Source organism: Chiloscyllium plagiosum, unplaced genomic scaffold (genome assembly GCF_037043375.1).
Source record: "Chiloscyllium plagiosum isolate Xiang-an unplaced genomic scaffold, Cpla_swu_hap1 HiC_scaffold_1, whole genome shotgun sequence".
NCBI lineage: Eukaryota > Metazoa > Chordata > Chondrichthyes > Orectolobiformes > Hemiscylliidae > Chiloscyllium > Chiloscyllium plagiosum.
In genome coordinates, this window is record NW_028270139.1 from 172,138,675 (window position 1) to 172,154,798 (window position 16,124).

At 44.5% G+C, this 16,124-nt stretch overlaps 1 protein-coding gene across 1 annotated transcript in view; it reads right to left on the reverse strand.

Annotated features, from left to right (window-relative positions):
• LOC122546170 (disintegrin and metalloproteinase domain-containing protein 12-like) overlaps positions 1-16,124 on the reverse strand; it is a 467,862-nt gene that overhangs the window by 315,181 nt on the left and 136,557 nt on the right. The window contains exons 5-6 of the mRNA XM_087986005.1: positions 8,587-8,663; positions 7,836-8,010 (exon numbers count right to left, since the gene is read on the reverse strand). Coding sequence (XP_087842131.1) covers positions 7,836-8,010; positions 8,587-8,663 — 252 coding nt within the window. The remainder of the gene's footprint in view (positions 1-7,835; positions 8,011-8,586; positions 8,664-16,124) is intronic.

Consider the following 16,124-nt stretch of genomic DNA (forward strand, 5'->3'; position numbering starts at 1 on the left):
CCTCATCTTCCGCCTCGGAACACTTCAACCCCAGGGCATCAATGTGGACTACAACAGCTTCCTCATTTCCCCTTCCCCCACCTCATCCTAGTTTCAAACTTCCAGTCCCCTTGACTTGTCCGGACTTGTCCGACCTGCCTAGCTCCTTTTCCACCTATCTACTCCACCCTCTCCTCCCTGACCTATCACCTTCATCTCCTCCCCTACTCACCCATTGTACTCTATGCTACTCTGTCCCCACCCCCACCCTCCCCTAGCCTATCTCTCCACGCTTCAGGCTCTCTGCCTTTATTCCTGATGAAGGGCTTTTGCCTGAAACGTCGATTTTGCTGATGCTCCTCAATGCTGCCTGAACTGCTGTGCTCTTCCAGCACCATTGATCCGACATTAGAAATGTGGAGCTTATTCAAAGAAAAGCTCCTGTGTGTCCTAGATAAGTATGTACTTGTCAGGCAGGGAGGAAGCTGTAGAGCACGGGAGCCGTGGTTTACGAAGGAAGTGGAATCTCTGGTTAAGAGGAGGAAGAAGGCTTATGTTAGGATGAGATGTGAAGGCTCAGTTAGGGCGCTTGAGGGTCACAAGGTAGCCAGGAAAGACCGAAAGAGAGAGCTCAGAAGAGCCAGGAGGAGACATGAGAAGTTGTTGGCAGATAGGATCAGGGTAAACTCTAAGGCTTTCTATAGGTACTTAAAGAATAAAAGAATGACAAGAGGAAGATTAGGGCCAATCAAGGATAGTAGTGGGAAGTTGTGTGTGGAGTCAGAGGAGATAGGGGAAGCACTAAATGAATATTTTTCGACAGTATTCACTCTAGAAAACGACAATGTTGTCGAGGAGAATACTGAGATACAGGCTACTAGACTAGGTGGGATTGAGGGTCACAAGGAAGAGGTATTAGAAATCCTGCAGAGTGTGAAAATAGATAAGTCCCCTGGGCCGGATGGGATTTATCCGAGGATTCTCTGGGAAGCCAGGGAGGAGATTGCTGAGCCTTTGGCTTTGATCTTTAAACTGCCATTGTCTACAGGAAAAGTGCCAGAAGACTGGAGGATAGCAAATGTGGTTCCACTGTTCAAGAAGGGGAGTAGAGACAACTCTGGTAATTATAGACCAGCGAGCCTTACTTCAGTTGATGGTAAAGTATTGGAAAAGGTTATAAGAGATAGGATTTATAATCATCGAGAAAAGAATAATTTGATTAGGGATAGTCAGCACGGTTTTGTGAAGGGTAGGTCGTGCCTCACAAACCTTATTGAGTTCTTTGAGAAGGTGACCAAACAGGTAGATGAGAGTAAACCAGTTGATGTGGTGTATATGGATTTCAGCAAGGCATTTGGTAAGGTTTCCCACAGTAGGCTATTGTACAAAATGTGGAGGAATGGGATTGTGGGAGATATAGCAGTTTCGATCAGTAATTGACTTGCTGAAAGAAGAGAGAGGGTGGTAGTTGATGGGAAATGTTCATCCTGGAGTCCAGTTACTACTGGTGTACCGCAAGGGTCTGTGTTGAGGGCATAGAAAGGTAGGTTAGTAAATTTGTGGATGACACTAAGGTCGGTGGAGTTGTGGATAGTGATGAAGGATGTTGTAGGTTACAGAGACATAGATAAGCAACAGAGCTGGGCTGAGAGGTGGCAAATGGAGTTTAATGTGGACAAGTGTGAGGTGATTCACTTTGGTCGGAGTAACTGGAATGCAAAGTACTGGCCTAATGATAAGATTCTTGGTAGGGTAGATGAGCAGAGAGATCTCGGTATAGCTTTAAATTGAGGAGTGATAGATATCGGACAGATGTCAGAGGTAGTTTCTCTACTCAGAGAATAGTAAGGGTATAGAATGCTTTGCTTGCAATGGTAGTAGATTCGCCAAGTTTAAGTACATTTAAGTCGTCATTGGACAAGCATATGGACATACATGGAATAGTGTCGGTTAGATGGGCTTCAGATTGGTATGACAGGTCAGCGCAACATCGAGGGCCGAAGGGCCTGTACTGCGCTGTGATGTAATGTTCTAAAATGTTCATGTTCTATAACTCTTGCCCTCCGGTATATACCTGTCCCTTTTCATCGCTAAATTAAACATAACTGAATTGTGGTCACTATCATCAAAGTGCTCCCCTACCTCCAAATCTAACTCCTCGCCAGGTTCATTATCCAGTATAAAATCTAATGTGGCCTTACCCCTTGTTGGCCTGTCTACATATTGTGTCAGGAAACCCTCCTGTACACATTGGACAAAAATTGACCCAATTAAAGTACTCAAACTATAGTATTTCCAGTCAATATTTGGAAAGTTAAAGACCCCATAACAACTACTCTGTCTCTCTCACTCCTATTGAGAATCGTCTTTGCTATCCTTTGCTCTCCATCTCTGGAACTATTCGTAGGCCTACAGACAACTCCCAACAGGGTGACCTCTCCTTTCCTGTTTCTAACCCCAACCCATACTACTTCAGTAGACAAGTCTTCAAATGTCCTTTCTGCTACCGTAATACTGTCCTTGACTAACAGTGCCACCCCTCCCCTTCTTTTTCCATTCTCTCTGTTCTGACTGAAACATTTAAATCCCGGAACTTGCAACAACCATTCCTGTCCCTGACCTACCCATGTCTCTGAAATGGCCACAACGTTGAAATCTCAGGTACCAACCCATGATGCAATTTCACTCACCCTATTCCGGATCCTCCTGGTGTTGAAGTAGACACACTTCAAACCAACGTCTTGCTTGCCAGTGAACTCTTGTAACCTTGAAATCTCATTTCTGACCTCACTACTCTCAACTTCCTGCCTTTTTGAACTACAATTTAGGTTCCCATCCCCCTGCTGAATTTGTTTAAACCCAGCCAAAGATCATTAGCAAATTTCCCCCCAGGATATTGGTACCCGTCTGGTTCAGGTGTAGAACATCCTGTTTGTAGAGGTCCCACCTACTCCAGAATGAGTCCAAATTATCCACGTATCCAAATCCCTCCCTCCTGCACCATCCCTGTAGCCATGTGTTCAACTCCTCTCTCTCCCTATTCCTCGCCTCGTTAGCACGTGACATGGGCAACAAACCCGAGAAAGCTACTCTGTTTATTCCAGCTCTGAGCTTCCACCCTAGCTCCCTGAATGTCTGCCTTAAATCCCCATCCCTTTTCCTACCTATGTTGTTGGTGCCTATGTGGACCACGACCTGGGGTTGCACCCCCTCCTCAAGGATCCTGAAAACAAGATCCAAAACATTACAAACCCTGGTAGCTGGGAAGCAACAGACCAACCACGAGTTTCTTTGCTTCCCACAGAACCTTCTATCTGTCCCCCTAACTAAGGAGATCCCAATGACTAATGCTCTGCTGCTCTTCTCCCTTTCCTTCTGAGTAATAGGGACAGACTCTGTGCCAGAGACCTGTGCCCCATTGCTTGCCCCGGTAAGACTCTCCTCCAATAGAATCCAGAATGGTGAACTTGTTTTTGAGGGGAACGGCCACAGGGGATCCCTGCACTGCCTGCCGGTTCCCTTTCCATTCCCTGACTGTAGCCTAACTACCATCTTCTTGTACCTGAGGTGTTACTACTTCCCTGTAACTCCTCTCAATAACCCCCTCTGCCTCCCAAATGATCCAAAGTGCATCCAGCTCCAGCTCCAGTTCCCTAATGCAGTTTTTGAGGAGCTGGAGTTGGGTTCACTTCCCACAGATGCAGTCAGCAGGGACACTAGTGGTGACCCTTACCCCCCACATTCTGCGGGAGGAACATTCAACTGCCCTAACCTCCATTCCCACTATTCTAAATTCCAAACAAGACTAGAAAAATAAAGAATAAAAACAAATGAGTTACCTTACTAATACGGCACACGGAAACTTATTTTTTTTTGAGGAGGATGGGTGGGAGACACTACCCAAGTTGTGTTTCGGGTGACGCAACCACCCAAATGTAAAGCCTCACTTACGCAGCAGTCCTCTGTTCGCTCCTCCTCAACGTGATCTTTAGCAAGTCGTGGAGAGATCACATGGTACAGTTGGCAAGCCCTTTAAATGATTACGAGAGGCAAAACTGGTAATAAACTTGAAGAAAACAGAATTCGTGAAGACAGACGTGATGTTCTTGGGACATAACATTGGTCCTGTAAGGGAACGCAAAGACGAAGGCCAGCAAGGAATTTCCATGGCCATCCTTGAAGAGTTACTTTAATTTTTTGGACTAAGCAGATTCTACCAGAAGTTTGTTCCAAACTTTAGTAAGTCTGTTCGCGGTGCCACAACACTGCTAAAGAAAAACATAAAACTTTGGTGCACAAAATAATGCCATGAGGCATTTGAGAAATTAAAAGCAGTATTAACCACCACAGCAGTGTTAGCTACATCAAGTCCTTTGAAAACCTTCAAAGTTACAATCGATATAAGAGTTGGAGTTATACCGCTACAGGAAGATGATGGAATTGAACGGCCAATTGGCAACTTTTCAAAGAAAATCAACACCAACCAGAGAAAATACTCTACTATTGAGAAAGAATGATTGAGTTTGATACTGGCCTAACTGCATTTTAATGTTTGTGACAAACAATGTATTGGAGACAGTTGTGTATACTGACTACAATCCTCTGACATTCTTGGAACAATTTAAAGACAAAAATATGAGACTATTTCATTAGAATCTTATGTTACTGACTTTTAAGTTACAAACTGTACATGTTGTGGGTCGTAAGAATGAGATAGCAGATGTGCTATTGCGGATTTAAAGGATAAAGTATCGATAAGATTGAACAGGTTCCAATGTTACAAATGTGTGCAGACATTAATATGAACTTAGATTAATGTCCAATGTATTTCATTGGAATAGGGTTAAGAATTTTAAAAATGAAGCCATTTTTCATGATAGAACATAGAACATAGAACAGTACAGCACAGAACAGGCCCTTCAGCCCACGATGTTGTGCTGGCCACTGATCCTCATGTACGTACCCTCAAATTTCTGTGACCATATGCATGTCCAGTAGTCTCTTAAATGTCCCCAATGATCTTACTTCCACAACTGCTGCTGGCGACGCATTCCATGCTCTCACAACTCTCTGTGTAAAGAACCCGCCTCTGACATCCCCTCTATACTTTCCTCCAACCAGCTTAAAACTATGACCTCTTGTGTTAGTCATTTCTGCCCTGGGAAATAGTCTCTGGCTATCGACTCTATCTATGCCTCTCATTATCTTGTATACCTCAATTAGGTCCCCTCTCCTCCTCCTTTTCTCCAATGAAAAAAGTCCGAGCTCAGTCAACCTCTCCTCATAAGATAAGCCCTCCAGTCCAGGCAGCATCCTGGTAAACCTCCTCTGAACCCTCTCCAAAGCATCCACATCTTTCCTATAATAGGGCGACCAGAACTGGACACAGTATTCCAAGTGCGGTCTTACCAAAGTTTTATAGAGCTGCAACAAGATCTCACGACTCTTAAACTCAGTCCCCCTGTTAATGAAAGCCAAAACACCATATGCTTTCTTAACAATCCTGTCCACTTGGGTGGCCATTTTAAGGGATCTATGTACCTGCACACCAAGATCCCTCTGTTCCTCCACACTGCCAAGAATCCTATCCTTAATCCTGTACTCAGCTTTCAAATTCGACCTTCCAAAATGCATCACCTCGCATTTATCCAAGTTGAACTCCATCTGCCACCTCTCAGCCCATCTCTGCATCCTGTCAATGTCCTGTTGCAGCCCACAACAGCCCTCTATACTGTCAATGACACTTCCAACCTACGTGTCGTCTGCAAACTTGCTGACCCATCCTTCAATCCCCTCATCCAAGTCATTAATAAAAATTACAAACAATAGAGGCCCAAGGACAGAGCCCTGTGGAACACCACTCACCACTGACTTCCAGGCAGAATATTTTCCTTCAACTACCACTCGCTGTCTTCTGTTGGCCAGCCAATTCTGTATCCAGACAGCTATGTTCCCCTGAATCCCATTCCTCCTAACCTTCTGGATGAGCCTACCATGGGGAACCTTATCAAATGCCTTGTTGAAGTCCATATACACCACATCCACAGCTCGACCCTCATCAACTTTTCTAGTCACATCCTCAAAGAACTCGATAAGGTTTGTGAGGCATGACATGCCCCTCACAAAGCCGTGTTGACTGCATTTAATCAAGCCACACTCTTCCAGATGGTCATAAATCCTATCCCTCAGAATCCTTTCTAACACCTTGCAGACGACAGGCGTGAGACTTACTGGTCTGTAATTGCCGGTGATTTCCCTGTTTCCCTATTATATTTGCCTCTCTCCAGTCCTCAGGTACGACTCCAGTGGAGAGCGAGGATGCAAAGATCTTCGCAAGTGGCGAAGCAATTGCGTTTCTCATTTCCCAAAGCAGCCGAGGACAAATCTGGTCCGGGCCTGGCGACTTGTCAATCTTAATGTTTGACAAAATTTTCAGCACATCAGCTTCCTCTATCTCTATCCATTCCAGCATGCACACCTGCTCTTCAAAGGTTTCATTCACGACAAAGTTTGTTTCTTTCGTAAAGACAGAAGCAAAAAACTCATTTAGGGCTTCCCCTATCTTCTCAGACTTCACACACAAATTCCCTATGCTATCCCTGATCAGCCCTACTCTTTCTTTGACCATTCTCTTATTCCTCGCATAAGTGTAAAATGCCTTTGTGTTCTCCCTAATCCGTTCTGCCAAGCCTTTCTTGTGTCCCCTCCCGGCTCTCCTCAGATCATTTTAGAGCTCCTTCCTCGCCTGCCTGTAATCCTCTAGAGCTGAGCTTGACCCAGCTTCCTCCACCTTATGTAAGCTACCCTTTTCCTTTTGACGAGAAGCTCCACCGCTCTCGTCATCCAAGGTTCCTTTATCTTACCCCTTCTTGCCTGTCTCAAAGGGACATATTTATTCATCACTCGCAACAACTGTTCATTAAACAGTCTCCACATGTCTATAGTCTATATTATGATGGTCCATTTTTTCTGAATGGGGAAGATGTTAAGAAGTTGAAGGCGTGTACTGTACCTTTAAGAGAGAGTGAATGCTGTTCTGAACTGAGAGCTTGCAAGCACCTGTGTATTTGAGTAGATAGCAGTCTCAGGATGTACTGGAAAATTGAAAGTATGTAACATTTGGCTGTGAAATGGATACCTGAGTTGATTGTCCTTTTGATAACAATTCAAATTTAACCAATCAGATTAAATTATGCCTCGGGATATTAAAACCCAATCGAGTTTGAATTTAGTGTTTTGGCAACTTCGAACTAATGAGACAATCCGATGTTGGGGGTATAAAACAGACAGGTATTTTGAAAGTCAGACAGAGTAACTGTCATTGAGAAAGGCCCAAGATATCAAAACACTCCATTTTCACAAAAAAAGAATGAAGATGACCCAGGTAGATCTTCAGGTGGAAAAAGAAAGACACCAAAGACGACAGCTGCTGTATGGTTTTGAAATTAAGTTGATGTAATATGCCTCATAGGAAGAGCATACTGTTGAAGAGTTGGAGGCAGAAAAAAGCAATTAAGAGAAAGAGGGGCTAACAGTTGTGAATACTCATTGTTTAATGTTTGCTTTTAAGAATGAAAGAATAAATTGATATTATTTTCTTTAAATAGTGGAACTTGGGAGTTCTCTGTTGCTTATATTTTAACAGATTACGAGCCGAGGAGAGCTTTTCTGGGTGGTTGGTTTAATTAACAGAAGATTTCACTGCTGTGTTGTAACAGTTAGAAGAAAAAGGGGAATATGCTGAGTAAATGAACCCACCATGAGCTGACTGAGCTGAAAGCCGTGTCTGCAGATTGTGTTTTCTATTGGACTCCTTTCTTTCTGTTAGTTAGTTAGTTACAGTGTTCATTACTCACCCTCTGAGAGGGCTGGAGGTGATCGGTCAGGTTTAACTCAAGGGTTAGATTTCTGACTCCACAGCTACTCAATACTGGCAGGAGGTCTTCAGCTCTGTACAACAAATGACGACCATCTGCATCCCCAACCACAGGTTCAATTACATAAGTTCGACTACTGAACACAATCACAGCACTGCAAAAAAGACAGAGGGAGACACAGAGAAAAAAACATTGCTTGCAACTGTAACCTTGCTGAATAAGCACACTCCAGTACAGTTACACAGTGAGTGACCCTCACCCTGCTGAATAAACACACTCCAGTACAGTTACACAGTGAGTGACCTGTACCCTGCTAAGACACACATCCCAGTACAATTACACAATGAGTGACCCTCACCCTGCTGAATAAACACATCCCAGTACAGTTACAGTGAGTGAACCTTACCCTACTGAATAAACACATCCCAGTACAGTTACAGTGTGTGACCCTCACTCTGCTGAATAAACACATCCCAGTACAGTTACACAGTGTGTGACTCCAACCTGGCTGAATAAACACATCCCTTTAGTTACACAGTGAGTGACCCTCACCATGCTGAATAAACACATCTCAGTACAGTTACACAATGAGTGACCCTCACCCTGCTGAATAAACACATCTCAGTACAGTTACATAGTGAGTGATCCTGCCGAGGTAACATCTCACAGCCTAAAATGTTCTTACCTAAATCCAGTTCAAAACCTGAGAAGAAACTATCAGTTTCTTTACCTGAGTCCTGAGCATGTGCTTGCAGAGACTTGGGATCCAGGGAATCTTCTCACAGATCCCACATAGTAACAGCGATACTGTAGGAACATACATCTCAGCATTAAACCTCCTGAGAAGTGGCAATATCACATGAGATCACATTTCCCAGAATTTGGCTCTCTCTTAAATGGACCATACCAGCAGATGCAGCACACAGAATGAGTCTCAGAGAATTGAGATAGTGGTTGCTGGTTGAATAGGTTAGGAAAGCGATAAAATTAGGGTAACAAAGCTTGCCCAGATTAATTGTCAGTGGGTAATAATTATCATTGCACAGTCTTCCACGTTTTGTCATTTACATAAATGATTTGGATGCGAGCATAAGAGGTACAGTTAGTAAGTTTGCAGATAACACCAAAATTGGAGGTGTAGTGGACAGCAAAGAGGGTTACTTCAGATTACAACAGGATCTGGACCAGATGGGCTGAGAAGTGGCAGATGGAGTTTAATTCAGATAAATGCGAGGTGCTGCGTTTTGGGAAAGCAAATCTTAGCAGGTCTTATACACTTAATGTTAAGGTCCTTGGGAGGGTTGCTGAACAAAGAGACCTTGGAGTGCAGGTTCAGTGCTCTTTGAAAGCTCCTTGGAGTTGCAGGTAGATAGGATAGTGACAAAGGCATTTAGTATGCTTTAGAGGGAGTGCCGCATAGGTTCACGAGGTCAATTCCAGGAATGGCGGGATTACCTTACACTGAAAGACTGGAGCGACTGGGCTTGTATACCCTGAAAGACTGAGAGGGGATCTGATTGAGACGTATAAGATTATTAAAGGATTGTACACTCTGGAGGCAGGAAACATGTTTCAGCTGATGGGTGAGTGCCGAACCAGAGGACACAGCTTAAAAATACGGGGTAGACCATTTAGGACAGAGATGAGGAGAAACTTCTTCACCCAGAGAGTGGTGGCTGTGTGGAATGCTCTGCCCCAGAGGGGCCAGTCTCTGGATTCATTTAAGAAATTGTTGGATAGAGCTCTCAAGGATTGTGGAATCAAGGGTTATGGAGATAAGGCAGGAACAGGATACTGATTAAGGATGATCAGCCATGATCATATTGAATGGTGGTGCAGGCTCGAAGGGCAGAATGGCCTACTCCTGCACCTATTGTCTATTGTTTATTCCTTTATTGGTCAGAGTATTGAGTACAGGAGTTGGGAGGTCATGTTGCGGCTGTACAGGACATTGGTTAGGCCACTGTTGGAATATTGCATGCAATTCTGGTCTCCTTCCTATCGGAAAGATGTTGTGAAACTTGAAAGGGTTCAGAAAAGATCTGATGTTGCCAGGATTGGAAGATTTGAGCTATAGGGAGAGCCTGAACAGGCTGGGGCTGTTTTCCCTGGAGCATCAGAGGCTGAGGAGTGACCTTATAGAGGTTTACAAAATTATGAGGAGAATGGATAGGAGAAATAGACTAAGTCTTTTCCCTGGGGTGGGGGAGTCCCGAACTTGAGAGCATAGGTTTAGGGTGAGAGGGGAAAGATGTAAAAGAGATCTAAGGGGCAACTTTTTCACGCAGAGGGGGGTATGTGTATGGAATGAGCTGCCAGAGGATGTAGTGGAGGCTGGTACAATTGCAACATTTAAGAGGCATTTGGATGGGTATATGAATAGGAAGAGTTTGGAGGGATATGGGCCGGGTGCTGGCAGGTGGGACTAGACTGGGTTGGGATATCTGGTCGGCATGGACAGGTTGGATCGAAGGGTCTGTTTCCATGCTGTGCATCTCTATGACTCTATGACCTTTGCTCCGCAAATGTGAGATCGAGTCAGAGAAACAGACTCTTCAGTCCAACTCAACCATGCCAACCAGGTCTCCCAATTTAAACTTGTTCCAAGTTAAAAAGTCACACAACACCAGGTTATAGTCCAATAGGTTTAATTGGAAGCACTAGTTTTCTGAGCGCTGCTCCTTCACTAGATGGTTGTAGAGTATAAGATCAAAATTATATCTCAAAAATACCTGGATTGTTTGTTAAGTCTCTCACCTTTTAGAATTACCATGTTGGTTTCAGTTCTTTCATATCTAAATTGCATAACATTTAAAAGTTATATTTTCAAGTGAACTTTAACAATTGGTGTCATGTCGGCCCAGATAATGCATTTAAGATGTGAGATGCCCTGTGTGAGACTGTCTGTGCCACAATAGTCAGACTGATTCTAATCTAAAATTTGGATTTACGGAATTTCCATTGGATTCATGTAGTTTTCGAGCAAAGTAAAATTAATTTCTCCAAGTACAAATTCACCCAAAGACCAAGAAGAAAAAAGAAAATTTACTGCCCAGGAACAGGCCCTTCAGCCCTTCAAGGCTGAGCTGATCCAAATCTCCTGTCTAAACCTGTCACCCAATTCCTAAGCATCTGCATCCCTCTGCTCCCCACCTACTCATGCATCTGTCCAGATGCATCTTAAATGAATCCACTGTGCCTGCCTCTACTACCTCTGCTGGCAACACGTTCCAGGCACCTACCACCCTGTGTCTAAAGTACTTGCCACATGTATCCCTCTTAAACATTTCACCTCTCACCTTGAAAGCATGACCTCTTGTTATTGAATCCCTCACCCTGGGAAAAATCTACCCTGTCTCCACCCTTCATGATTTTGTAGACCTCAATCAGGTCCCCCCTCAACCTCCTTTTTTCTAATGAAAACAATCCTAACCTAAACCTACTCAACCTCTCTTCATAGCTAGCACCTTTCATACCAGGCAACATCCTCGTAAACCTTCTCTGCACCCTCTCCAAAGCGTCCACACCCTTTTGGTAATGTAGCGACCAGAACTGTACACTGTATTCTAAATGCAGCCGAACCAATGTCTTGTACAATTTTAACATGACATGCCAGCTCTTATACTCAATACCCCACCCGATGAAGGCAAGCATACTATATGCCTTCTTGATCACTCTAACCACCTGTACAGCAACTTTCAGGGTACAATGGACCTGAACTCACAGGTCTCTCTGCTCATCAACGTTTTCCAAGACTCTTCCGTTTACTGTATAATTCACTCTAGAAATAGACTTCCCAAAATGCATCACCTTGCATTTGTCTGGATTGAACTCCATCTGCCACTTCTCCGCCCAACTCTCCAGTTTATCTGTATTCTCTCACAGTCCCTTATGTTTTCTGCTACTCCACCATTCTCCGTGTCATCCGCAAACTTGCTGATCATATCAACAATGCCCTCTTCCAGATCATTTATGTATATTATAAACAACAGTGGCCCCAGCACTAATCCCTGTGGAACACCACTGGTCACCTTCCTCCATTTCGAGAAACTCCCTTCAACTTCTACTCTCTGTCTCCTGTTGCTCAACCAGTTCTTTATCCACCTAGCCAGAACACCCTGCACACCATGTGACCTCACTTTCTCCACTGGTTTACCATGAAGAACCTTATCAAACACCTTACTAAAGTCCGTGTATATGACATCAACAGACCTCCCTTCATCTCTCAACTTGGTCACTTCCTCAAAGAAAGTTGGGAAGGCACAACCTCCCCTGCACAAAACTATTTTATCCCTCAGTACCTTCTCCAGCAACTTTCCCACCACCGACGTCAGGCTCACTGGTTTGTAGTTACCTGGAATATCCCTACTACCCTTCTTGTACAGGGGGACAACATGAGTAACCCTCCAGTCCTGCGGCACCTCACCTGTGTTTAAGGATGCTACAAAGATATCTGTCAGGGTCCCAGCTATTTCCTCTCTGGCCTCCCTCAGCAACCTGTCTCTACTTATGTCAACGTGTTCCAGAGAAATTAAACTTCTATCTCTCATCTCAACATTCATCATGTCCCTCTCCTCAGTGAACACTGATGCAAAGTAATCATTGAGAATCTCACCTATTCTCTCAGGTACGACAATCAGCCTTCCTTCCTTATCCTTTAGTGGACCAATCCTTTCTCTGGTTACCTGCTTGCTTCTTATATAAGAATAAAATGCTTTGTGATTCTCCTTAATTGTGCTCACTAAAGCTATTTCATTACCCCTTTTAGCCCACTTGGTTCCTCGTTTACGACTGGACCTCCTCTCCTGATATTCCTCTAGGGCCCGTTCTGTTCTTAGCTGCCTGGAGATTATGTATATTTGAAAGCCTCCCACATATCAAATGTGGACTTTCCTTCAAATAGCTGTGTCCAATCCACATTTCCCAGCTCCTGCCTAATTTTGATATAATTGGCCTTGGCCCAGTTTAGTACTTTTCCCTTCAGACCACTCTCATCTTTGTCTACACGTATTCTAAAACTTACAGAATTGTGGTCACTGTTCCCAAAGAAATCCCCCAACTTCTACCACCTGTCCTGGCTCGTTCCCCAGTACCAGGTCCAAAATGGCCACTTCTCTCGTTGGACTATTGACATACTGCTTGAGAAAACTCTCCTGAACGCTTCTTACAAATTCTGTCCATTCCAGACCTCTGACACTAAGTGTATCCCAATCAATGTTGGGAAAATTAAAATCTCCCACCACCACTACCCTGTTGCCTTTACATCTTTCCATAATCCGTTTACCTCTTTGTTTTTCTACCTCTCGCTCACTGTTGGGAGGCCTGTAGTACAGCCCCAACAATGTAACTGCATCATTCCTATTTCTCAGCTCCACCCATAATGCCTCACTACCCAAGCCCTCCATAATGTCCTTCTTTAGCACAGCCGTGATATCATCCCCAACCAACAATGCAACTCCACCCCCTCCTTTACTTCCCTCCCTGTTCTGTCTGAAGCGTCTCTATCCTGGAACATTTAGTTGCCAATCATGCCCTTCCTTTAACCAAGTCTCTGTGATTGCAATAACGTCATATTCCCAGGCACCGATCCAAGCCCTAAGTTCACCTGCCTACCCACTATACTCCTTGCATTAAAGTATGTGCACTTCAGGCCACCAGTTCTTTTGTGCTCACCTGCTCTCTGCCTACTCTTCCCCTTATTAATGCTATCTTCATAATTCTTACAGTCTCCAGTTTCCACCTTGCTGTCTACTTGTCTTCTCTTCTGGATCCCAGCCCCCTGCCACATTAATTTAAAACCTCCCCAACAGCAGTCACAAAAACTCTCCCAAGAACATTACTTCCAGTCTGGTTCAATTTGTAATAGTCCCACCTTCCCCAGAACCTGTCCTAATGTCCCACAAATCTGAACCCCTCCTTCCTACACCATCCCTCAAGCCATGTGTTCATCCTGCTTATTCTTTCATTTCTACACAGGCTAGCACATGGCACTGGTAGCAATCCTGAGATTACTACCTTTGAGGTCCTCCTTTTTAACTTCTCTCCTAGCTCCCTGAATTCTGCTTTCAGGGCCTCATTTCATTTTTTATTTATATCGTTGGTGGCTATATATACCAAGACAACTGGCTGTTCATCCTCCCCTTTTAGAATGCTCTGTAGCCGATCGGTGACATCCCTGACAGGAGCACCTGGGAGGCAACATACCATCCGGGAGTCTTGTTTTCAGCCACAGAACTGCCTCTCTACTCCCCTTACAATAGAATCCCCTCTGACTATGGCCCTACAAGTCTTTTTCCTGCCCTTCTGAACAGCAGTGCCCACCATTCTGCCATGATCTTGGCAACTCCCCTGGTAAACCATCTCCCCCAGCAGTATCCAAAGCGGTATACCTGTTTTGGAGGGAGATGACCACAGGGGACACCTGCACTGCCTTTCTACTCTTTTTCTGCCTTTTGGTCACCCATTCACTGTCTCCCTCAGCAATTCTAACCTGTAGTGTGACCAGTTCACTAACCATGCTATCCAAGACCTCCTCAGCATCGCGGATGCTTCACAGTGAGTCCATCCGCAGCTCCAGAGCCGTCACGCAGTCAAACAAGAGCTGCATCTGGACACACTGCTTGCAAGTGTAAGAGTCAGGGATGTCAGCCACGCCCCTGAGTTCCCACATTAAGCAAAAGGCACATGCCACGGGTCTGAGGTCCCCTTGATATTTATATCAACTAACTAAAACCAAACAATGCACTTAAATATATGAAAGAAAAGAAAGAGATAAAAAAAGCCTTACCTGACAGAGTCTTTTTCTTCTGGTTAGAGGGGAGGGGGGGGAGAACAGGAGATACTACACGTGTAATATCTCAGGTTTAGCCGCTGCCCAAATATATTAAGTCCTTACCTTCCAGGCACCCTCCTGATCTCCATGTCATCTCCACTCTGTCTCCTGCTGCTCCCAGACAGGAAAAAGGATGCGTGCTTCAAAGGTAAGAATTTAAACAGTTGCCTTACTTTCTCAGCACCCTCCTGGTCTCCACGTCATCTCTACTCTGTCTCCCGCTGTTCCCGGAAAATCTTATATGTGTATATGTGCATGTCTATGTGTGTGCGTGTGCATGTGTGTGTAGGAGTGTCTCTGTGTCTATGTTTGTCTGTGCGTGTGCGTCTGTCTGTGTGTGTATGTGTATTGTGCAATGGGGTCACCTGTAATGTGACATGAACCCAAGGTCCTGGTTGAGGCCATCCCCATGGGACCAAACTTAGCTATCAGCCTCTGCTCGACCACCTTTCTTTGTTTCCTATCCTGAAGTCCGTCTTGGAGGACGGTCACCCGAAGGTCTGAGATTGAATGTCCTGGATCAGTGAAGTGTTCTCCGACTGGGAGGGAACAGTCCTGTCTGTTGATTGTTGTGCAGTGTCCATTATTTGCTGCCGTAGCCGCTGCTTGGTCTCGCCAATGTACCATGCCTCAGGGCATCCTTGCCTGCAGCGTATAACCCTCTAAACTTTTCCTATCCATGCACCTGTCTTTTAAATGTTGTAACTGTACCTGTATCTACCACTTCTTCTGGCAGTTCATTTCCTCCCTCACTCTCTCTTTTTAGATGCTGCCTGATCCGCTGAGAATTTCCAGCATTTTCTGTTTTTGATTCACTTTTCTACCAAACTATGGTATCTTACTTTTGCATAACTCAAACTGTAAGCCAAGACATCTAATGGCATTCAGACCCAGTTCAGTAACCTTGGAAAACGTGTGCGATCTAATTAAAGGAAGGTGGTGTGGTGTTAATGTCAAAGGACTAATAATCTGGAAATCCCACTCTAATGGCATTGTAGATTGATCCACAGCACATGAACTGCCGCGGTTCAAGAAGGCAGCTCACCACCGCCTTCTGAAGGGCAACTAGGGATGGGCAATAAATATTGGCCCAGCCAGGAACACCCACAAAATGAAAATATAAAAAAGTTCTAGATATGTTCTGGAAAGACAGTTATGAATATCACAAGTGTAAATGGTGAAATGTGAACTCAATAAAATGTCTGGAATAAATAAGGGAACAAAACTTGGCTTAATGGCATGCATGCAATTACCGTCGATTGGTGAAAAAGAACATTTGGCTCAATGCGTTCAGGGAAAGAAATCTGCCGTCCTCATCTGGCCTGGCCTACACGGGACTCCAGACCCACAGCAATGTGGTTGACACTTAATGGGAGGTGATTCATTTTGAGAGGTCAAATACAAGCGGTAAGTATACAGTCAGTGAATGGACCCTT